Raw genomic sequence first — 24,796 nt, 5'->3', positions numbered from 1 at the left:
TAAATTTTGCAGCCATATTCTGTGACCATATTTTGGATCCTTAAGATCTTGCTGAAGTTTTAAAGGACTCGGGTTTTGTTGTGGTTGTTCTCTGTTTTACTCCTCCAACCAAACACCCGTGCCCTGCTTCAAGAGGTTTGCCTTTCAGCAACAGGGGAGGTATTCTTACATAGAGATGGAAGGCTTATCACAGGCAAGAATCCGTGAGACACAATTACATACAGGTTCTCCAAAACAGCTTCACAAGTATCTATTCTGGTTTTTCCTCTATTTTTATTGAAACTTTGTACAGAAGTTTTAAACATTTCCATACAATACTTTTAGACAGGACAAAATGCCATGGTAAAGGAATGTAAACTGCAAGAAACACAGTCTGAAGTATCCAAATACTCTCTAACAAGAGTTTTAGTTTGAAGACTAATGCAGTAGGCAAAATAATATGCATACAGTATACAAAGAACAGTATACACAGGGCCAGCAATGCTAACTATGAAAATTTGCATCAGATTTACTTCAAAGATTTATAGCAATATGATAATTCTATACACTAGACCAAAATTAATTTATCATACATCGTTTCTATGACAAAAAGCTTGTCATTATGGACAGTAGCAACTTACAAGTATAATTAAGCTGTATTAATCTCATTAACACTTCTAAAACTATATTCCTACTACAATATTTTTTTCAGTATATTGTCTTATAAGATCTTAATAGACCTTTAAATAACACTTTACCAAAAGAGAGACCTGGATCCATTATAGCGATCTTATCTACATGCCCATTTGGCTTATTTCAAAACAAAACAGAAAAAAAAAAGAAAAAAAAGGGACAAGGAAAAAAGGCAGGTTTCAAATGCTATATGATATCATTTGGTTTTGGTCTGAAATGTATTTTAGTTGAATAGTTTAAAAAAAAGGCAGTTCATTAACTGGTATTTTATATAAAATCTGCAGAAAAATACAACAGCAACAAAAAAAATACTTCACAGATATTTAAAAAAACATATCAGAGATACAAGGTAAAGCAGCATCACTTTGACACTGTGCTTCAAAAATAAGATGAATGAAGAGACTGCTCTAGTGATATTAGAAAATTTGCTTTCTTCTTGAAGAAGACTACTAACATTTTGCACAGCAACTATTTTTATAACCACCTCATTTAAAAACGTGTATTCATAGACACAGAGAATTGTCATATCATTACCATTTTTGCTCAAAGTGTCTGACTTTACACAGTGAAACTGATAATGCTAAGTGTCACCAGATGTCACTATACCATGAATTCAATATTAGAACAGAAGTGAAGCAAATGCCTTTGAACCAACACCATAAAAGAAATCATAGAAAGTGTTTTGTAAACAAAACAAACCACTTTGCAAAACAAGAGAGTTCAGAGATCTCACAGTGAAATCAGAAATCCTAATTATATATGTTTACATTCTAGGACTACTCTTTACCTTAGGCCAATTAAAGCACATTAAACCATTTAATTATATACAAACATTTTCTTAAAAAAAATTAAAACATTGCACACAAGTTTGCTTTTTAACATCACGTAACAAGGTTAGTTTTATTTTCAAAACAATTACATTTAAGGGCACAGAACATACAGAATACCAAATTAACAGATGAGTATTTTTGCTTTGTTATACATGCTAAATCCAAAGATTTCCTCAAAAGAGTTAGAGCTTACAAACTCCAACTTCTTCCACGTATCCTGTTCTCTGAAAGGGAGCATCTCCCAACACCTCCTTTATCTTAGGATTTAAAAAAATATATATATAAAAAAAATAAAGCTGTATGTTTTAAAGTTGTAAGCATCTTCTGCTTTAAGTGTTCATGCAGAGATCCTTTGATGGCTCTGCCCACTTCACTGTAACCTTGTGGGAAATCCTTTCCACTACTCAGTTACAGTACTTTCATGACTTGCATCAGAAGTCTCATGCTGGCCCTTCTGGGATAAGGGTGAAAAGGGAAACACAGATTTGGAGAAGTAAAAAAAATACAAAGGGTATACTGAAGGCCATTTTAATTTCTTACAAAACTCTCACCATTTCCTTTCAGGTATTAGCAAAAGCTAACAGGAAAAACAAAAACAAAACAACAGTTTAAAAAAAAAAAAACAACCTTTGGCAGAGAATAGCTTCAAATCATTCATTTAAAAAAAATTAAATAAGAACTGTCTCCCAGAATGTACTATTAAGTGCTCACGAAGCCTTCTTTTTTTGACTTTTTTTTTTTTCTTATTTAAATAAAAGGCTTCTAACAAATTTCTGGGAGAAGATTCAAATATCTTAACAGAAAAATAAGTTAAGGGGAATAACAACAAAAAAGGTGTCATTCCAAAACAACTTTTTCAAGACTGTCATTCTAAGTTCAAGGCAATAAATAAACCCCTCACTGCAGAGACAGAAGCCAAGTGTCCTCCTGGCTCTACCCCTGCACAGCTAGCCAGTCCCACCTCGGAGGAGGCCAGTCATTAAAATTTATGGAACCGATTGTCCATTATGGGAGACACTCTGTGGTTTTACCAGACTGAAAAGTTGGTGCTCGAACCAAAACATATTAACCCGGGTTCTAGGTAGGTCATGACCAGAAAATTAGCAAAGGCATGTTTACGCTATAAAAAACCCTCAAGCAGCTTCTTACACTGTAGTCCATAACTCAAGGTGAGGTATTTGCTCACCAACAGTTTGCTTGAAGCCTTAATTTTTTTATTATTTTTTTTTTGGATAAAGTGTTTTCATTAAGTGGTTACATGCAGCAAAGAATATTAGCAAGTTTTATGACCTCTAAGACATACAAACAGAACACAATTGAAGAGGCCGACGTTAGGCAGAGAGTAGCATAGAAACGTTTTCAAGAGAAAAAACGCTGGAGAAACAATTTGCTTAAAAGCTTCTTCACAATAACAGTTTGAAAGGTGGGGGATGCTAAGTATTACTTCTTAAAGATTCTGACTGCCTGCCAATTATCACTGTGATTAATTCAGCAACTTGTTAGTTTAGCAAAAGAAAGAATATATTAACTGGAATGCAGAGTATCTCAGAATCAAGTCAAATGTTGCACTGTACATTTGGGAAGGATTGTGACTCCATATGATGGTCGAAGAATCAATTTCATCATAGATTTGATTGTAGTTAATACTGCCCAGGATACATGCATCCTATGCATTAACTATTTAAACAAAGTTCTGTTTAAACAGCAAATGGCCTGGGGGAAGAAATGCGGAAAAACAACCAGGGAAAAGACATTATAAGCAAACCACTATTCAGGTGGCAATAAAAGCCATGCCTTCAGCTTCATAACCATGTAAGGCACCCTGGAAAAATAAGCAAGGATGAAGCAACAGGGTCCCTGAGCTAACCTGACTTCACAGGTTAGGTGACAATGCATTTGTTAGTACCAGAGCCAAGAGGACTGGTCTGGAAAACCCAAGTACCAGCCGCTGATGGAAAAACATGCCGAGTTAGTAAGGGACAGTGCCTGGCACGTGAGTCTCTTTCCCTGTGCCAAATCTTACATTCTAGATCCTACAGTTTTCAAGGAGATATTGCTGATCTGACACTTATCCTTACCCTCTAAATTTATCTTTCACTCCACTATGATCAGTAAATTTTCGTTCTAGACTACTTTAACCTGCACAGAAGCAATTAATTACGTTTTGTACCTTACTTTACATATAATATCATCCTTCCCAGTTCCCCCCACTCATGAATTGAGATTCCATTAACACACTTCACATACTAGGACTTTACCTAGTACTACTGAAAAGGATTTCATTTTTTTTTCTGAATGAAGGCAGCCACACAAACTAAGAAAATGCATCTTGTCACACTGGTATTAACATCAAGACTCAGGTATGGTAACTCTCCTCTCCTCCATATATTCCAACACAGCTCTGACGCTTATTACCGTATTTCTAGTTATTCTACCTTCCAGCGGCAACAACTAAAAGTAGACAAAAGTCAGGTATCTCATCCTCCAATTAGAGTCTCAGAACTAATGTGATTTGACTGATTTCAAAACAAAATGGAAAATCCCCCACAAAACTAGACACTGATCAGTTTACCTGAAAATATGCATTATACTCAACATACTACTATAAGCTATTTATACAGCCTGCAGCTTATGGGACCACTGTAATGGAAAGCAAACTTTCTCCAACAGTCAATGGCAAGATAAACTCAAATTTCATCTCTACAGAACTTTTTCTTAAGTTTACATTATTAAATTAGACTGTGCCAAGGAGACGTTTCTGGACTCTTGAATCTACACTGTTACACAGTCAGCATGGTCCCTTGGGCTGTTTTTGGTCTGGCTGGTTACTGGTCTCCCATACAATTCCCCAGACAAGCTCAGGAGCAAAGACAGCTGCACGAATTAATTTTGGAGGCAGTTCTGTGGGGCAAGGGAGCTCGAAGGGAGTGCAGCCACTCTGTCAGCAGGCCTCAGGGCCTGACACCAAGCCCCGACTTCGTCCAGTCTGTGACTACGCATGTAACCAGGCCGTGGCCTGGCTACGCAATGGCTACCCAAGCTGATCGCTGCCAGTTTCCAGTAAGGGCAGAAGCACCTGGGCTGGGGACAGGTCCTCCTGTTTTACTGGGGGGGCAGTGGACGAAACCCCCACTCTGCTGCCTTTTGGTCTGCTGGACCCCATCGACTTGCCAGCACAGGTACCCCACAGAACTGGAGGACTTTGTCACCACCCTCTTGGAGGAGAGACCCTGACTGCCTCAACACCTACTAGCCACCCGCAACTGCCCAGGAAAAGGTTCAGGTTTTTGGGTTGTTGTTTTTTTGAGGAGTCCTCAAATGCCAGCACAGATTACTACTGCAGTTGCTCCTCATCTCCTGACACAGAATCCCTCGTGACTCATTCCTTAAAAAAGGTCTGGGAGCAGAAGGAGAAGTGGGGGAAGGCATTAGGTAAAAGGACTCTGGAAAATAAGGACCCCTTCCACCTCTTCGCCCAACCTCCTCCTCCCTTCCCACTTCTTTTTGTCCCTTTACAGACTCAGCAGTGGTAGGGCTGCAGAATATTTCCTTTTATACATACATCACAGAGGAAGAGAGTTATTTTTTGGTGTGTTTACCAAACTGAAGACATGCAAGCCTCACATTTCTCTTTCTCCCACATGGTAGAACCTATGTGTAGACTCTTCTCTACAAAGAGGCTAACCCTGATTATGTCAATGATAATACAAGGCTAAAGGTTTGGGGACAGACAAGGTTGAATATATATTCTTTCAACATACTACAAATGTCCGATAAAGATAGTTCCTTTCCTCCTCCCCCCATTGACAGTTTATCTCCAGGGTGTTTTTGTTTTTAAATACACCAATTTTTCAGTAATGGAATTAACAGTGAATTAAAAAAAAAAAAGACAAACATTTCCTTACAGGGAAAAATGACAGAAAGCTATTGACAGGTATCACATTTTAAATACTACAAGATGAGGAAAATATCATCCTGTTGTTGCCATAAGAGAACTGAGAAACTGAAATAACTAGAAGCATTGAGCAAAATTCATATGTATTAAGTTGGCCAAGGTAACACAGTTACGTTACAAAGAACAACTATACAATAATGTGTATCACAGCCTTACATTTAAAATCTTTCAACACAGCTTTAATCGTTTCAGATTTTACACATAGGTAAATGATTACTTGTTATCTTCACCTTCATGTTGACTGAACTCTAGAGCTGCCTGACTTCAAACACAGCCACCTGCCTGCCTTTGGTATATTTATACATGTATTCGTGGAAAAAGAAAAGGTTAATACTGCAAATGGGGAAAAGAAAAGAGAAGAAAAAAAGACAAAGGGGAAAAGGGAGACACCACACAACACATTCTGCCTTCAGCAGAGATAGGACAACATGTCTCAAATGGTCTCTAAATAGGCTAAAGTTGAGTTGATTTTACAATTATAGCGTAAACAATGCCTGGGTTGTGGTTATGTTATTTGGAAAAAAAATAAAAAAATCTCCAGAGACCTGTATCAACTTCTGTATGTTTAGCCATACCCTTAAAAGTTCACTATTCACTCACAAAGAGAAATAGACAAACATGAATATTCCAAGCGAACAGACACAGACCAGTCCAGTATTTAGTAATAGCTTAACTTTTGGAGTCTCTTCCAGCATTTGTAAACAAACAGTCTCTTCCTCGATCTCCCGAACAGCTCTCTTGTTCATGTTTTTACTTTTAAAGCCACAGAACCAATCTATGAATTTCAAATGTCTCTCTCTATCATCAGTTTCTTCCTCGCGCTTTTTCTCACCCATCAAAGCTGCTTGTCCGTTCGAATAGCAATCAACTGGTGTCTCGACTTCAGAGTGACTTACAGAAATCACTGGGTTGCTGTCATCTCTGCAAGTGACCAGAAGATTGATATCCTCAGGCTTAATATTTTTAATGTTTTCTTCAGATTTGCCATTTGGAATGATATGATTAGCGTTTTCATTGCACCTCAAGATGTTCTTTTCTTGCACTTTGTACAGCTCCCCCTTCGCAGTATTCTCTTTTACATTCCTGTTTCTCACAGCCCAGAAAGTGGTTGTCCGAACCTGTTCCTTTGTAGGCGGAGGCGTAAGCAGGCTTACTATAAAGGTCACAATCCCAGTGATCCAGAACAGAGCCGTAGCGACATACATGTAATGGATGTTTTTGATAAAGCTTGGCCTAGTATCTGGCTGGTTACACTCTGGAGCGCGATAGATAAACGCCAGTACCAACCGTATCGCGCCAAGGACAAACCCAGCCATTCCACCATAAAACGCCCCCTGTTCATTGCAACGCTTCCAAAATATACCCATAAGAAACAGAGCAGCCACCGGTGGGGTCAGATAGTCTGCTACCTCTTGAATATAAAGGTACATCTGACCGCCTTGCATTTCTACGATTATTGGGACCCAGGCAATGCTTATAACTACCATGAACGCCACAAAGACTCTTCCTACAATCATCAGTTCTCTAGACGTCGCGCTCTTCCGAATGAGTTTGTAGACATCAAGCGTGAATATGGTGCTGGCACTGTTGAATATAGAGTCCAAGTCACTCATCAGTGCAGCAATCATCACAGCCATCATCAGTCCCCGCAGACCAACTGGTACAAGTTTCATCACCAACCGTGGGTAGGCAATGTTAGAGCATCCAGCTCTGCTCCCGCAGACTTGAAAGCAGTGTTCTGGATTAATGCAGGCGATATCATCTGCAAACAGTATTCGTGAAATCATCCCTGGGACAACTATAATAAACATTGGCAGCAACTTTAAGAAGCCTGCCATCAGAGTGGATCCTTTGGCATGAGCAATGTTTTTTGCAGCTAAAACTCTCTGAACTATGACTTGGTCAGCACACCAGTACCAGACAGAAGCTGGGGTCTGTCCCAACAAAAATCCAGGCCAGGGAATATCTTCATCTGTTGGCTCGCGCAACATTTTAAGAGCGTCAGGCTTTGGGTCCACATTGCAGGAATCGGTAGTGGAAATGTTGTAGGTTAACAAGATAGACGTAATATTTGGTGATGCTAACATATACCTTCTTTTAACTTCTTCAAACCCACCAACCTCCAGAATACTTAAGATCATAAGTGTGAGGGCACCGATAATCATAAGCAGAGCTTGAAGGGTGTCTGTGTAGATGACAGCCACAAGACCTCCAGTCACAGTCAACAGCGCAGTCATTCCAATAAGGAGGATTACTGACAAATAGAGGTTCCAACCTAGCGATTCTTGAATAAAAAGTGCCCCTGAATACAAGTCAACTGAAAGTTTGGTGAAGATATAAAGAATTAGAGACAACGCTGCAAAATAGATTTGAATTCTATGCCCTCCAAAACGCTTGGACAGGTATTCAGGCATGGTGTACACTCCTGACCGGATGTAGACGGGGACGAAGACCCATCCTAAAAGCTGCAAAAGCATTAAGGCGTTGAATTCCCATGCACCTACTGCAAATCCACTTGCCGCTCCAGATCCTGCGAGCCCAATGAAATGTTCACTTCCAATATTGCTCACAAACAAAGATGCACCAATAGCTACCCAGGTCATAGAACGCCCTGCCAAGAAGTAGCCACTTACGGTGCTTCGATTGTATTTCCACATGGCAAAAAAACCTATGCACATTACAAGCACGAAGTACAGAGCCACAATGGCAATGTCTGCTGTTTCCAAAGAAGCCCTCATTTTTGTAAACAAAATGACTTCGCACAGCTGACGTCCACTTCTCGCCCCCCAGCAAACGTCTCTTAAGCAACACGTGAACCAGTTAACATATATCAACACTGCGGATCAAATTCTTTGTCCCTTGGTTTGCTGTCCTGATGCTGGTGGTTGTGGTACATTTACTTTCTCCGCTTCTCAAATGGAAATTTGGAACTTAGCACGCACTTTTAATCCACATTCCACAAGAGCATCAGCCTTAACTCAGTTGATGTAGGAGAAATTCTTAGTTGCAGCTAAGTTTAGTGAGGCCTACTGTACCAACCCTGCAAGGCAGCAAAGACAAAAGACAAAGATTGAATTAGAGAAGAATTTCATGAAGTAATGAGAAAAAATTTGAAGTCTAGCAAAACAATCACTGAACACCACAGATTTTCCCCCTTACATTTCCTGCTGCATTTATGCAATCCATAATACACATAAATTAAATACTTGTAAAACTAAGAAGTAATTCCTTTTATAAGTCAACTTTAACAAGTACCTTAAGAGGCGCGGCAATTCCGGACTATTAAGTGACCCAAATTCCCCAGAACAAGGCAAGAAACACAAATACATTTTTATTATTTCATTACTTTACAGTCTCTCGAGTCTATTTCTCAAGTCACTGAAAAGGCCTTCCCCTTGCAGACAATCTTAGGAAAAAGAGAAAACAGAAAGGAACTTTAACCTGGCTCATCATTTCCTGCATTTCCCTAGCACTGCACCCCACAAATCCTGATAGATCCTGATGTCACATGCATGCACTTGAGACACCAGCTGGCTGCTAGAACTAGCATCAAAGTGAGGACATAATGCTGTCAAAAAAACAACATACATTTAAGATCCCCTGGAGAATCGAGGTTATTCTGCAGGATTTAAGCAAGTTTGCACCTGTCTGGGTACAGGTTATCACAACAGGGCTACGTTTTATTCTGAAAGCTCTTCATGCATACCACACACACACACACACACACACAGAGTGAAGAAAGTCCCATTCGGCCAGATGACAAAAGCAAAACTATGCCTGACATCCAGCTTTAGGGTATTTCTGTCTTCCAAATGCCTTTTGATACCTGTACCCACATGGTTTTGGGATCCTCTGGGAGCACTCTAGGCACCAGGAGGAAGAACCAGATGGATTTTGGCAGCTTCCAGTTGCTAGGATGCCAGGAAGTGCTGTTCCCGGCACCACCCCTTTGCACACAAGCATGAAGAGGATCCCATTAACCAGCCTCAGGGACAGAAAGTTTGGAAGCCAAGCATACTCTGCTGTTCTATTCCTGAACCCCGCCAGTCATACCCCATTCCACCAAAGCACATCAGTGAACACAGGAACTGATTTAAACAACCAGGACTGCAGCACTCAAAGTGGAGGGAAGGGAATAAAAATGTTTTGCTGGCAAATAACAAAGAAGGTGGAAAAGGATGAGGGGATTAAAGAGATGCACTATGATTCCTGTCTCTCCCATGGAGAAAGGATGCTTCTATCTCCTATTTCTACATTGGAAAACATCATTTACCTATGCCCACCCAAAACCATTTAATGGGTTTACAAAGGGCTGAACATAAGGTTTTTCTGCTCCCATTACCTAATAGGCACAGCCTTGGTATTCAAGCTTATTAAGAACAGGGTCTGACCCCATTCCTCTTTCCCGCACACTGACAAAGGTTGGTACACAAATCACCAGCTGCTGTTCTGACCATAAGGTCTATCAGCTTTCTAAGTCCTACAAGCATCAGTTTAAGGTACTCCCCCTTCCATCTCACTTGCAGAATCACTGAAGCTCTGATTTCCCCTTTAATTTATCTCTGATTAATAGAAACACCTAGATAACATAGCAGTATTTGGGCAGTTTCCTGTTCAGCACCCCTGTAGCATATTCATTTTGTTAAAAGTAAATAAAAACATTACACGTTCTCAAATAGACCATAATAAGCTGTAGTTAAGGTTGAAAAACATGCGTGCACGCACCCTCTGCCTTACTTCATGCCTTACTGATGGCAGCAAAGGTGCTGACATAGGAATGTGCACTTCTCATTAAGGCAGATGCATTTTAAAAAAAGCTTACAGCAAACCACAACTTCAGCCTTAACGAGAAATTCACAATCATGTTACTTGTATGAGCTGGCTGTTTTTCAACAGTAGCTCAGAATCAGAACAAGATAATAAGGGTTCCCCAACACCACCACAAACCCACATGAGAATACAGATATTCATTCTGCGGGAGCTATAGCCAATAATGAGAGACTACGGAGACATGGCACAAAATGGACTGATTACAGTAGTGTGCTAAATTTATCGTGCTCATAAGCCTCAAGCCACAGATGTATTTTAAATTCTTCCATAGAAGAATTCATATTTATCCCCACCCACAATTGCAGCAGAAGTTAAGTGGTCTACTCCACGGTTTAGTTTAACCCAACATAAAATTCTAGACACTTCAGATCGTATGGTGCCATCAGATGCAAGTGTTGCACACTATCCTTGCTCTTAAGCACTTTCAGGTAACACTTTAACAGCGTTGCTTCTTTTGCTATATTCCCCTAAGTTTTCAAGTGCAACCACATTCTAACATTTATGCCAACAACGCAAGTATTTTAAGGGAAGTGGAAGAAGAGATATAACTGAGACATGGCAGAAAAGAAGAAAAACTACTACAAAGAGAGTCAGAATAATGGGCAAGCTAAAGAAATAGTAAGTTATACTCTCCCTCTTCTACTGTTCTGCTCTGTTACCAAAAAAATGTTGGACTTGAACTTTAGTTCACTTCTCAACATTTTCCCTGTAGGTTAATCAATGACCTTGCAAAACTATACTATATTGTGACATATATAAATCATGAAAACATTCAATGAAACTATATCTACCTGACAGAAGAGGTACCCAGCTCACAGTATGGCTATCACAAGCACATTCAATCCCTCTGAAAAATGCGTAAAGTAGAAGATGCAGCTGCCCTTGAATTGTGACGTTTCTCAATTAGGATACTTGCCAAACTACTACGGGCTAGTTCTAACCAAAATAAACAATACATGAAGTTTCTTGAGTATTTTCCACTGGAAGGTACAGCCAAATCATGCATTTTAAACAAGCAGTCTACAGAGGCTTTGTACCATCACCTTTGTAATCAACATCTGAAATATGCAGGGTTCAGCTTGCTCTAGGAGGAAGGTGGGAAGTTTTCAGTAGCCGCTAAAAATTTGCTGCACTGTCACTAAATTACTGTACTAAAGTAGCCTCTTGTACCAGTTTCTTATTAGACCTAATTCTAAAATAACCCTGGAACTTTTTTTTATTACGAAAATGAGACTCGTCCCTCTGAACTTTCAGCAAGTTATGACCTCAAGTCTTGAGAAGGACTTTTGAGACGCCCCATGCGAGTTTAATCTCAAGTTATTAGAGCAGCATACATTGTGGTACTGACAGAAAAAAAAAAAAAAAGAGACAGAAAGACAGCATTGCTGCCAAGGACTGTGAATTTTTTCCCTAGAGCTGTTTTCTGGCTGGATCGTATCAAAGACGCAAAACAATGTTTTTCCCTCTTGTGCGAAGATAGAAGGCTACAACTCTGGTGAAACAATGCTCATGTCTCTCCAACAGGCAGCCCATGCTATAAGAAAAGAAAAGTCTCAATTCCCTCAAGAGATACTAGATAATGCGAAGCAGACTGAGGGTGGGATTTTTAGGAGAAATTCATATGATTGCTTTAAAGGAAAACTTTCTCCACAGTGCTTTTCTAATAAGATGGGCCTTTAAATACGCCAGAATCAAACTGCTCTAGCCCTGAAGCAACCATTTGGTTTGTGCTTAGTCTATTTCTCTTCTTTGCAGATGGGAAGCTTCCCAGTTTACTTCCCTTTCCTCTTGCAGTCTTAATGACCAAAGTTGTAAGGGTTAATTTGAGGATACAGATGGCCACATATCACACGCAGTAGCCTCCACTCTCACTTGTTAGTGTATGAAGTATATACTTAACTTCGTTCATAGACTACAGAGTAGTTTTGAGGGTCTTTCTTTGAAATAGCATTTCTCCATTCCCACCTTTTTAACCAGGGGCATGGTAACTCATTCTAGCAGCATTTTACCCATTGAACAACTCACCTGCATAAGCGGAACGTACCCAGATTGCCAGGCTCAACACCTGATTTCTCCACGATTTCACACCTTGAGCAGGCCTGCACAACATTCAACCCCTCGAGCGTGTTGTCTGTCCTTTTCAGGCTGCAGGCTACCTGCTACAGAAACGCAAGTAAGTTCCTACCTGTTCAGTGCTCCATAGTAAACACAAGGCTGTCTAAGGCAGCCTATCTCCCAGGGAAAAAAAATAAGTAAAAAAGGAAAACCTCTATTCCATTTATTACAGCACTCTACAATACAAAAAAAAAAAAGAGAACAAAATGTTCTTCATCAAAAATTGATATGTATCAACTTAATGTAGCACATGCCCTTGAGAAAGCAGGGGCTGCTCAACACAACCCTAAACATCCAGGAACTGAGTTTCAGGACTTGCCCTCAAAAATGAGGAACTGGGTCAGATGGGCCAGGCGAGATCACACCCAAGACAGACACAGTACATCATAGGAAGCAGGCAAACTCAGAGGCAGCAGTGGACCTGTAGCATCTAACAAATGAGTTAGTCTGCAACATCATTTCCAGCAGCTCAACAGGCTGGAGTGGAGGAGTACGGCCTTACAGTTATCGGAATCAGCAGCTGCCTGGCTCAGCCTGTTTGCCACACAGTTCCAGTTTGGGGCTGCAGAGCCTACGGTTAACACTTCTGCTGCCTTGGAGAACACAGGTGCCTCTCTGTAGCACCTGTGTAAATCGCTGCCACCATAAAAGCCTGATTCCAGGTGCAAAGTTCAAATCAGCCGGCCACTCAAAGGAGTTACTACAAACATGCACTGTGCTTTTATGTCTGGGGTCTCAGGAATCACCATGCATCCAATGCTGTTCTTCATCATTTTACAGCAGCATCAGAAAAAGAAGCTTGCTCCATAATACGTTCTTTTCTAAAGGACTGCTGAAGGAAACACTAGAGAAATAAGTAACCTCACACCACACAGTTCAGCAGAAGAAACGTAGAGAGATGCATCTCTCTACAGAGAGGTGTGCTGCACTTGCCTGTCAGGAATGAAATGCTACTGTGGTCTCTTACAGGAGTAGTAACTGGAGTATCATGAGGCCAGCTGAAGCCCAGTGTGACTGACAGCATTAACATAGTAGATCGAGGTTTTTTTTATTATTTAAAAATAAATAATATATATATATATTCTCTCCCAACCTCCTGTCCTTAAAAGCATATAACTCTTCGGTTCCCCCTCCAAGTCACAAATTAAGGGGAAAAAAAACTGAGTAGAAGAGGATGCAGCTTTACTGTAGTGCTTATGCAGCACTTCCAAGCACAACAGAAGCTACAAGGCTACTAAAGGATGACAAAGCAAGAGGAAGATGGTTTATTTTCTGAAACCTACATCACTAGCAGTGCCTCAGCAAGCCACTTCATGCCACTGCCTGTGGCTTTCACATTTGGATGGCTTCTTTCCCCACAAATCCCCAGCACTGTGCCAGGAGTAACAGATTATTAGTTTCTACCGCTCCCCTCAAAACTCCACACACCTAAAAGGGAGGAAAGCAAGGACAGAAGAAAGGAGAGAGAAATTTCCTTTTTATTAAAATAGAGGGCTACCAGAAAGAAAGACCATCTGCTCCATGCCTACCTAGGCATACCGTAGTCTGCTAACTTAGGTCTTAAGGAAGACTAGTCCATCAACTCAAGTTAAACTGACTACTAGTTTAATGAAAACACGTAGGTAGGAACTTCCTCTTCTGCTTATCGGATCAAAGAACTGGCTGATGTTTACACAGGTGACAGATATTATCAGTTCCTGAAGAGAGTAGAAAGTACAGCTGCTCAGCACTGCTGAGGGACTGGACTGCTCTTCTCTGGCAAATTAGCAGAATCGTTCATGCCTTCACCAAAACTCCAGCAGATGGACACGAGGCTCAGATGCCCACAGATGGGTTGTCACTATGAGCAGGCAGCTCCTTCCCTCAGCAAGAAAACCATGCTTTCCTTTGCAACTCCAGATAGACACATGACCTTCTTCCTCCTACACAGGAACTGGAAGCAAAAGAGGAAGGAGGGTACAGAGAATGCACATGGTCAACAGTAACTAGGTAAAGAGCACAATAGGGCAAACAGGGAAAGCGAGCCATTTTTACTGGGGTGGGAAGGGGTGCCTCCTCCAGGAGACGGCAAAAGGGAGAAGGTTCTGGCATCAGGCAGAATTTGCCATGCCAGGTAAGTCTGTAAAGATGTCAGCTGATATACTATGTTGGCAGCTGCTGAGGAACCCTGAGCCTGAAGACTCAAATTCCTTCTTATGGTGGCCTATTGACGTTCAGAGGCACCGACATTTTCACTGGTGAGCGCTACTTATCTGTGGATAAATTAGTTTAACAAAGTAGTTAGTGATAAAGACGAAAAACAAGAGAATGGATGCAAGTATTTGACTTCCACAGAGGACTTGGGACCATATAATAAAGTGCATAGGACGGATGTTACCATCCTATAAAAAGCACACCATCAGAAAGCAAATGTCTCCCTCTACCACTACTCAGAAAAGATGATCTTTTTCTTTAGCTGCAAGGCACAAAGATGCAATCCAGTTGGTGGTTACCAGCACTCACCAGTAACTAAAATAACTGACGTAACTCAAATAGGAAAACATGTTGGTTCACCCCATTTGAAGAGGATTTTGACTAGGAGAGTAGGGACTTCAGAATCTACTTGAAGAAAGAAAAAGGAGCACTGGAAGTGAGAGTCACCATGCAACTGGGCAGAACAGAAAGCAATTCTTCCCAGAATTTCCCAGACTAAAAAGAAACACACAAAACACACACTCATTAAGCTTATTCAGGACTTTGCCATAATCCTAATCACATTCATGGTTGCCCACCATCTTTCAACAACATGAAGCATCACAAGTTTAATTGATAAGTGAGACTGAAGTTTCATGGACATATATAATCCTAGAATTCAAGTTTGAGGCCTTCCACCAAACTTCTTAGTCTGCTGATGGTCTTGCTAGATTTCTGATCCTTCTAAGGCATTTCAAGACACCAAAATGAGGCGTAAATGAGGTTATCTTTATTAAAGAACAACTAGTACTATTCTTTGTAATTACCTACAGTGAAAGCTACCCAATTTCTTTTAAAATAGTCTCAACACAAGAGCTTCATTGAATGCATTCCCCCTCCTCCATCCATGCTCTGTATATACCTCTGCTTTTACTTATTATTCCTTAAACGTTTGTGTAACTGAAGCACAAAGACTGGCTTGCAAGAGGACAAATTTATTAAAAAAAAAAAGGGAGGCAAGAAATAGCAGAACAGCAATTCTTGTGTAGTTCCTCCCATTCACATTTCCAGGGTTCATGACACTCTACGCCATCTGCTGCCCCATGCTTGTTTCTGTTCCCTCTCCGCACCAGGAGCGATGCATTTCTGTAGTCTCATTTCCAGCGCCAGTATTTGAACTGGTGTTCCCACAGTACGGGTCCTTAGCTTGCAAAAACCTTGCTTTGCTTTCTGAATTTTTACTTCTCATTTTTTCTGTCCCACTTCGACATGACTAGGTATATCTCACCCATTGGTCCTCCCCCTCATTGAATGCCCCCTTTCGCCTCATTCTTGCCTCTTCTGCAGCATGCACACCAGAGACAGCCCTGCTGGTCCAGCAGGTAGGCAGCTTTGAAGGGAATAACCTGGTGGTTCTTTATGCTCTCAGTTAAACAGCACAGAGGCTGATACAAGCAGCACCATCAGACAACTGTTTGCACATAACCAACATTTACACTACCAGAGATTTGTGGCAAAGGAGCTCTGAGCAGCTGCGGCTCGAAAAATTGACAACCTGCTCCGGTTGGAGTCTGACAAAAAACAAGACAAGTGACTTGATCAATAGACAACAACCCCCAAAGCAAGTTTCTGATGGAAACTGCCAGCATTACGGCTCTGGAACAAGGGACTTTGAGAAATCAGCTCCTGAAAGAATTTGTAAGACAGCAAGAACTTTCATCGTTACAGAATATACAGAAGAAAACAACTGTATACATACATTCAGACTTGAGTGAATTCAGCAGGTAAGTCTAACTGATATAATGGACATCTTTTAAAGAGTCACTCTTGAGGGTTTTTACAACAACAAAGCGCAATGACATGATTTTATCAACACAACAGGTTCTCCTTCATTCATTTTACAAGCATCTCCCTGATCACATGCACTATGTGTACGTATATCCATACACACACACAGTGAGCAAATGAAGAGATGCACAGCCAAGAGAGAACAGCATAGCGCTGAATAGGTAGCAGGGGTAAAGAGGGGAATGCTTATCTTAAGGTTTAAGCCGCCGTTTCTGCCTGCTGAAGAGCAGCTAGCCAAATCCCACAGAAGTCTGTCTGTCCCAGCACAGGCATAAGGCCCTGCCCACCGTCCTGCCTCAACACTCAGGCTCGTGGCTTAAAAGCTGAGGGAACAAGAGGTGCAGAATTAACCTGGGCATCCCAATACACGCGTTCCGTCACTGAAGAAGCCTGTCTGAACCAAGAGGCTCTTGGCTATCTTATTCCTGCCATCAGCTTAGTACTCGCTTTGGACAACTTTGCCAAATTCATCTTGCTAACAACTATCTGCTATAAAAAGGTTTAAACTACGTCGTAGAAGAGAATAATCCTCTACCTCCCCCATATCCAAGCCAGGCACATATCCCACACTTGGCAGAAACTTAAAAGACAGGCTATTCTTGGGTCTTAAGATAGAAAAACAGCAAACGTCAGCCAAGAGGGTATCATTCTCCCAACAGGTCAACTCCAGCAATTCTGACAGAAACGCTAAGGGCAGGAAACAAAAGGTTGACTGCTACAGGACAGTCAACTGCAGACCCTGTGGCTTTCCAATCTTCTTTTGGTTCCAACTATTTGGTCTTCTTTCCAGCACCTCCCCCAGTACACAAGTCCTTCCCAACCAAGTGCAGGACGGGGAGGAAGAATGTGCAGGGAAGACTGCACTCGTAATTCAGCTGCAAGAACAGGTAGGCTCACCAAAGACGCAGGAAAATAAAAACAGTACCTGCCTGCTTACTGCCCTCTTCGCTACCCCCACCCTCCTCCTAGCAGAAATCAAAAGCCCAATTGCTGCTGCTGCCTACGCAGCAACTAAGCGTAACAGTCAAGCAACACTACTGCCCATTACTTTGGCTTTCCTAAAATAGCTGAACAATCTCCAAGGCAGGTAGGGCATTTCTGAAACAGAGCAACCTGCTCAGAAGGCAACAAACAGGTGCTGAAAACGAGTCACACTGTGTGAACCCACTAGCCAGACTGAGAGCCCAGATTCACCATCATGTTAGAGAGGGGCACGGAGGGTCCCCCAGCCCAGGGCTTTGCTGAAACAAGGCGATCAGACCACGGTACGTACTGTGGATTTGTCCTTTGCTGTGGGTGAAGACCACACTGCTCATAAGATCTTGACACGCTTTCTTACTTTCAGTGAGATACTCTTCTATAAGGAGAGTCTTCAAACTGCCCAGCCACTTCAGCTGCAGTTGCAGTGCTGTCTGGCCGAGGACAGGCACCCAAACTCCACGAGCCGAGCAGCAGTGAGAGAAGCACGGGGGTCCCTGCCCACTCTGCCCCGTGGTCCCTGGTGGTCAGGGCTTGGAGCAGGGCACCTTGCATTGCCACCTGGCTATCAGGCTGCTCAACAGCAGCAGCAGAGCACGAGGAAGCCATTTCCAGCTCTTCCTTCCCTTTCCCTTCCTTCCTTCCCCAGGCTCGTTTCGGCAGGAACTCCCCAGGGAGTTTCGGCAGGATCAGGAGGGCAGCAAGAGGAAGCCTGCCTGGAAAACAACCCGTTCCCCAAAGGGAGAACTCCTGCAAATTTGCTAGCAGGTCACTGCCCCTTCCTGCTGGCGGTCCTGTCCCGCCAGAACCCCCCCGCTGAAAGCTGCTCTCCTGGGAGAAAGTTAGAAATAATTAGAAAATCATCTCTGGCTACAGAGAGTGAAGTTTGGAGCATGAACAGCTATGTCCTCACTTCGTGTCCCTCCCCTCCCCACACCTGCAGTCTTTGACTTTGGCTCTGGAAGGTTGGCAGTGTGTCTTTACACACGTCTGCGTGCTGCTGATAACCAGTAACAAGCCTGCCACCAACCTCTCCAAGCTCATCATGCTATTTGTCACCAGCATTTTGAGTGAAAAAAGCCACAGACATAGGCAAAATTCATTATTTCTACCATAAGTTACAATTATTTCACTTCACTGGCCTCACATCCTTCTTTTTCCAAAAGCATCTCCTCCTCGTACTCAACCACACAGCAATACAATCCAAATCTCCCACTGCAGCTGCTTCTCAAAGACAGTGAAGCCACAAAGAAATGCTGTGGGGTTTTGCTCTTTTTAAGTTATTTGAACTGGGGGGAGCTTTTAGGGATTTTTATTATTTAGGTTTTTCTTGAGAGTCAGAGCAGGGTCTTTGTTGACTGAGAACTCTGTGCACGAGCAATCTACAAATGAGACTTGTAGTAGAAGTCACACACCTGATCATACACTACCTACAAAAAGGGCAGAGAATGGTTGCTCAGCTTTGACTTCAGAATAAAGTCATCATCTTTTGAGATAAGTATATGCAGACAACCAGTGACAAAGTTTGAGAAGTGTAAGTTTTTCCCTCTCGCCCCCCCAGGCTTTTGGGTACTGCATTTTTTAAGGCAACAAAAGGAAAGCTGAAGAGACTGAGGAAATCTGCCAAGAAATGGACATGGGAGCATCAGGTGGGACTGCAGGGTCACGATGTCCTAGCAGAGGGCCCTGCAACCACACCGAGGCTAGCTGGATACAGAGGAGCCTTGCTGCTGCACAACAGACTGCCCCAGTCCCAGCAGAAGCCACGTGCAAGAGAAGAATGACTTGAACCCGCCTCAGACACAGGTAGTACTAGGGAGCAAGGGAGTTTAAAGCAACAAAAATGATCTGGGGGGGGGGAGTTTATTCTGCCTAGATCTACGAAAATGCCAAGGCAACTATTAAAAACAATTGTGGGCGAGGGAAACCCCGTAGAATCACGATGTTTGCCTCCGAAGAAAGAGCTGTGAAAGCCTACCAGACTGTAGCTCTGCAAAGGTTTGCGCTCAAGCTGCCAGGGAGCCCGCAGGAGTTAACAACAGTGCTAAAAGCGTAAGAAAGACAGGCTGCAGGGGCTTATTTTTTTTTGCAGGGCAGGGGAGCTGTGAGATGAGGAAGAATACCGCAGACACCAAGAGAAGAGCCAGCACTCCCTCCAGTCTCAGACTGAAGGAGGTATTAGAGCTTGCAGCCACAGCACAGAGGGACCGACACGCTAGCATGGTGAACATCTGCCTGGGGTCGTTGTATCGGAGAGCACCAGCGTTAAGAAGCAACGTAATTTATTCAGGACTGCATAGGATAACTCCAGCTTCTACAGGAAAGAAGTATGTAGTCACTGTGTAATTTCAGACTGAATTCAGGTCTCTGTATTTTGACTAATTAAAGTTAGCACTATGCTTCAGATTGTGCGTTGTTATAGGATCATTAGGATCATTTGTCAGGATGCAGCAACACTGCGTAGCATATAACCCGTACAGAAATTTTCTTCAAGTGTTTTCATTACTCAGGAAAGGCAACAGTAGTAAGATACTTTAAAAAAAAAAACAGCATGTAGAGATTAACTCCCTAGACTTTAGAACTACGACAAAGGTAGATTAGAAACAGCAGTATTCCTGAACCAAAACTTAGTGTATTACCACCGCCACAAAGGACACATTAAGATACATCTACTACTAGGAAAGAGTATACTAGAGAGTCAAAGAGAAAAAGGTTGCAGATGTTAAATCCTGAGTGCATCAATGGCTCTTTAGAAGCATTTTACAACTAAAAGCTTATCCCTGCATCTCAGTGCTCAAACACTTGGAATTAAAGATGCTTTTCACCAGCATAGCACACCATGGCATTCTTTCAGAGCAGTCAGTTTATTGGTGTCTCAGTATGTCGGATTACCTATGCCTTCTGCCCTGTTCTGCATAGCACAGTGCATCTCCCACATGAGCAGCATGTATACAGAAAGCATCTCGTCACCTTACCTACAGTTTACACGTGGACTGGGGGGACGGGGATGGAAGTCACCCTGTGACACAAGCCCGAGAGAAGCGTGTTTTGTCAGGCTGAACGCTGCTCCATGAGGTGGTGCAGCGATGCCACCAGATTTGCTCCAGTTGCCGTGTTTCTCCACTAGGGGACTCACCTGAGAAGTCTACTACAGCTTCTGCAGTTAAGCCAAGTTAAAAAAAAAAAAAGCCAACCCTGACATGTGGATGCTACATGTAAAATGAATGGAAATGTACTAGTATATGTAGCACACGTAAGGCATGAAGACGTGCTCCCATAACTACGGAAGAAACAGAGCAACGCTATTTAGCTTCCTGAGATGCTACTGCGGATAGAGGTGTTCATGTAAACAAAGGTTAAACGCAGGAGCAAACGTGTTCACACCGGGTGAGATCAGAAGGGCTGCAGGCTAGCAGAAGTGCTGCTACATTTCCACACCAGCACCGCATATTAAGCGGGAAGGTGGCAGATAAACAAAAGGCTGCAGAAGGACTGGCGAAGGACCAGCACCAGCTATTGTTTTCCAAAAAACAAACAAACAAAAAAAAAAAGGGTCCTACCTAGACAGAGATGCTTCCATTTTATTAATATTTACCCTCAGATCCACACGCACACCCCTGGCCCAGCTCCTGCCCGAGGAAGAGCATCGCGTCACCCCGCTCCCTCGCACCCCGGCTTATCGCCGCGTCGCCAAAGGCAGCGGCGGCCAGCAGCCCTTCGGAGGGGCGATACGGCCGGCCCTATCAGCGGGGCTCAACTGGTGTTACCAACGGAAAATAAGCACGCTAAATAAGCTAACTACGCTAAAAAAAATAAATAATAACAATTATTTTAAAAAATGATGTCTTGAGGCTTCCAAGGGCCAAAGGGGCACGGGGCTGGCAGCCTCCTGCCCACACCAAGGGGATGCCCGCAGTGTTGCCTCTGCTGAGGCGAGGCCAGGCCCGCTGGGGAGGCCACCAGCCGGGCACCCTACAGCACCCCATGGCACCCCATGGCACCCATGGCACCCCAAGGGGGAGGCTGAGGGGTGGGCGAGGGTCAATGGGGCTGGGGAGGGGTATGGGGGGGGTACAGGGGGTTAAGACCCTAGTGCTCGGGCTTGAGACCTGCGGGGGCTATGCTGCTGGGTGCACGGCTACCAACTCTTTTGGGGGGAAATAAGAGAAAAACAAAAAAAGATAAAAAAGGGGGAGAGAGGGCAGAGAGAGGCGCACGCGGGAGGCTGAGGCACGCTGCGCAACTCCGCTTCAAAACACGGGGGGAGGAGAAGGGCCGGGGGGGCGCCCCGGGGGAAGGGTCCGGGGCAGGGCGACAAGGGGGGGACGCGAGGAGCCCCCCGGGGGGCCGTAAGGTGCCGGGGGGCCGCCGGGCGCCGCTGGCTCCCTCCCTCCCGCCTCCCCTCCCTCACTCACCCGTTGCATGGCTTTCAGGATCAAAGCCAGTTCATAGCGGGGCATCGCAGGGCTGGCGGCGGTGGCGGGAGGAGGAGGAGGAGGAGCAGGGATGCGGAGGGTGAGCGGGGAGGAAGGGGGCGGCAGTGCCGGAGAAGGGGGGAAAGATGAGGAGGAAGAGGAAGGCGCGTCCCCAGCGGCGGCTCCTGCCCGCGCGGCTCCCAGGCTGCACAGACACCGGGGCGGGCGGGCGGGCGGCGCGGCTTAAAGGGCGCCGGCAGCTGCGCAGGCTCCACCGCGCCGCCCCCTGCCCGCCGATGGCGCCGCCTCCGCCGCCGCCGCGGTCCCGCACACGCCCGCCCGGGGGGCAGCTGCCTCCCGCCCGCCTCCTCCCTTTCCTCCTCCTGCCCGGGGGCTGCCCCGGCCCCCAGCGGGGCGGAGGGACGCGGGGGGACGCCGGCGAAGGGGGGCCCCCGAGCCGCGCCTCCCCCCTGCGGCGGCTCCGGGCTTGCGCCCGCCTTCCTCCTCGCCGCCGCTGCTGGTGCTGCAGGGAGTGGAAATTTCCACTGTGACCGCCCCCTTCTCCCCCCTCTCGGCACCCGGGACCACACGGCCATGCCTCGCAGCCCACGGCCCGGCGGCTGCGGCCACGGCCCCACGCTCACGGGTGGGGGCACGGCGAGGGGTGCCCGCGGGTGGGTCCCCCAGGTGCCCTTCCAGAACCTTCTGACATCGGCGGCGTGGCCGCGGTGCTCCTCACGGGAAAGTCCCTGCCCTTGAGTTGAGGTGTCCTCATGCCCACAGAGTTGGGGTCACTCCCCATGAATGTTAGCTTCTTTTTTTGTCTTTTTTTTTTCTTTTTTCTCGATGCAGCACATGGCCTGCTGTGGGTTGTGCGTAGGTGCCTCAGCAAGGCTGAGGTAAAATAGCATGGCCAATGGAGGTGACCCCAATGAAGGGTTACCAGACACCAGCTTCCAGCCCTGACCTTGCTGCCAGTCAACAAACACCCACAGCCCCAGAAGAGGCACGTTGGAAGAGCCTCACGGCATGGTCAGGCTGGCTTGAGAAAGATTTCTGTTCTCCACAGCATAGAAACATGCCTCAAGGGTACCACCTAATCTCACACACACTTAAGAACATCCCAGAAATACAGCACAGAGCTGGCTCTAAAGAGAAACCTTGTGCTGAGTTTCTGCCCTGGGTTTTGAAGCCCTCTTGGCCTGGCCCTGCCTATGCTCACAAGGTGGCACATCTTGCCTCTCCTCACGGCCGTGGCTCAAGGTGAGGAGGATGCAGGAAAGAAGGCAGATCTCCAGACTAAAAAACTTTAATGAGATAACTAGGATCCCAGCACCCCAACTTCTTGCTGCATACCCTTGTACACCAAGTCCATATTCTCTCCAAAATATGCTGGAAATCCCACGCCCCCTGCTCTTTTTTTCAACAGTGCCGAACCTCTTCCTCATCATTTACGTACATCTTTAACCTCCTCTTAAACCAGAAGGGGAATTCATACCTCACTCTTAATTGAGGTGTACTTTCACAAACTCAGACTACCTGCCTACAGCCCCACCCCAGTCAGAGAGGCCTCAGCTGCCCATCCCTGCCATCTCTACCAAAAAAAAAAAAAATTACCATCAACTCGGCATTGCTTGCTTTTGCTCTGTTTGCACAGTGATGACACAGTAGCTGGTAAAATGAATCCAAGATGCAAGCACTGCTAACTGAAAACTTTTCCCACAACAACTTTCAGCACAGCCAGCACTGGTAATGTTGTGGGCGTTCCTCATCTCCAAATTTGAGTTCTAGGTCATTCCCTACAGGTGCTGTGAGGCAGCACCCACAGGGGCTTTGTTTTAGGAGGCACTTTTGTGCACCACTACAAGTTGTCAGCTGTTCAGGATAAATTGCCTATGCACAGGTCTTTACACATACTCCCAACCTACACCCCCAGCTCAGGTAAACACCTGTGCTTTGGCAGTAGTTGCCAATCTGCCAGCTGACAGGTATAATTTACTGCCTGTTGGTGCTTACCACATACAAGCCTTCCCTGGGTCATTTTGCTTTGTTTTCTTTGTTGCTGGTGATGGTTGGTTGGTTGTTTTTTACGTGGCATTGTGTGGAATGGGCTTCTTTGTTGTCCTGAACAGCTGCCTGGGTTATTCCAGAGGAAATCCACATAGTCTGCAAATGGTGGTCCCCAATGGAGGGGAGAGTGCCCCCGCACCCCTGCTGCATGGACACAAATGGACAGCAGTTCCCACCGTGCTGGTGGTGGTGTAGTCACACATGAACACACGGTTCTCGTCCCACGGAATGGAACCCCTATGTCCTGCTGCTCCTACCCATGTTCTACCTGCTTAAAACGCTCGTCTTCCAGAAAATAATGAAAATCATTCAACTTCTATTCCTGAAGTCTTTCTCATGCCCAGAACTTCATGCAAATCCCCAAGTCTATATACTGAAATTTCTAGTGCCACTCAAATGTCAGTATTTAATCTCAGTTGGATATACATATATATTCACCATTCATATGCACTTTTAGCTACATTACACATCCAAGCCCCACCAATACACCTCTGCATGTGGCCAACAAAACCTCCTTCCCTTTTTGTGAACCTCACCCACACATGTCCTTCAGTGCAACATCTCAAGACCCACCAACATTCAACTGAGCCTGAGTCCATTTACATTTGGGCCTGAGATCTGTTCATGCATGCAGAAACGGTTGTGCAGAGATCTCACAAACACACTCCCAGATATGTGCTCCTGTGTATATTCTCTGAACGAGATCTCTGTGCTTGAGGGTCTCTCCATATGCATATTAGTGACACAGGTACAGTGATTATCAATCTGTGTCTGAATATCACACATATACAGGCCTCTGATTTCAGGCATCATGCCTACGTCCAGCTGTGCACACTCACTCCTGAGCCGGCTACTGCATGCATTTGTGACATCCCGTATCTTCGTGAGAGTTCCTCACACTTTATGACTTT

The 24,796-nt window shown here is 44.4% G+C and overlaps 2 protein-coding genes across 6 annotated transcripts in view; both read right to left on the bottom strand.

The window, feature by feature from the left end:
• The window catches only part of MRPS6 (mitochondrial ribosomal protein S6), a 46,102-nt gene extending 24,145 nt beyond the window's left edge, over positions 1-21,957 (bottom strand). The window contains exon 1 of the mRNA XM_080560478.1: positions 21,816-21,957. Coding sequence (XP_080416604.1) covers positions 21,816-21,860 — 45 coding nt within the window. The 5' untranslated portion in view covers positions 21,861-21,957. The remainder of the gene's footprint in view (positions 1-21,815) is intronic.
• Positions 254-23,574, bottom strand: SLC5A3 (solute carrier family 5 member 3). 5 transcript variants are annotated; one of them, XM_080560438.1, is made up of 3 exons: positions 21,816-21,958; positions 12,313-12,446; positions 254-8,497 (listed from the first exon to the last, which is right to left on the bottom strand). In XM_080560438.1, exon 3 carries the CDS (start codon positions 8,193-8,195, stop codon positions 6,054-6,056), a length of 2,142 nt encoding a protein of 713 aa, XP_080416564.1. In that variant the 5' UTR covers positions 8,196-8,497; positions 12,313-12,446; positions 21,816-21,958; the 3' UTR covers positions 254-6,053. The 5 variants fall into 5 exon arrangements, with proteins under 5 accessions (XP_080416564.1, XP_080416566.1, XP_080416567.1 ...); XM_080560440.1 differs by having other exon boundaries at positions 12,332-12,446; XM_080560441.1 differs by having other exon boundaries at positions 12,313-12,443; positions 21,816-21,834.
• Between the last annotated feature and the right edge of the window lie 1,222 nt (positions 23,575-24,796).

This window comes from Anser brachyrhynchus (genome assembly GCF_964034855.1).
Source record: "Anser brachyrhynchus genome assembly, chromosome: 1".
NCBI lineage: Eukaryota > Metazoa > Chordata > Aves > Anseriformes > Anatidae > Anser > Anser brachyrhynchus.
The sequence above is the reverse complement of the archived record's forward strand: the minus strand, read 5'-3'. Positions and strand labels throughout refer to the sequence as shown.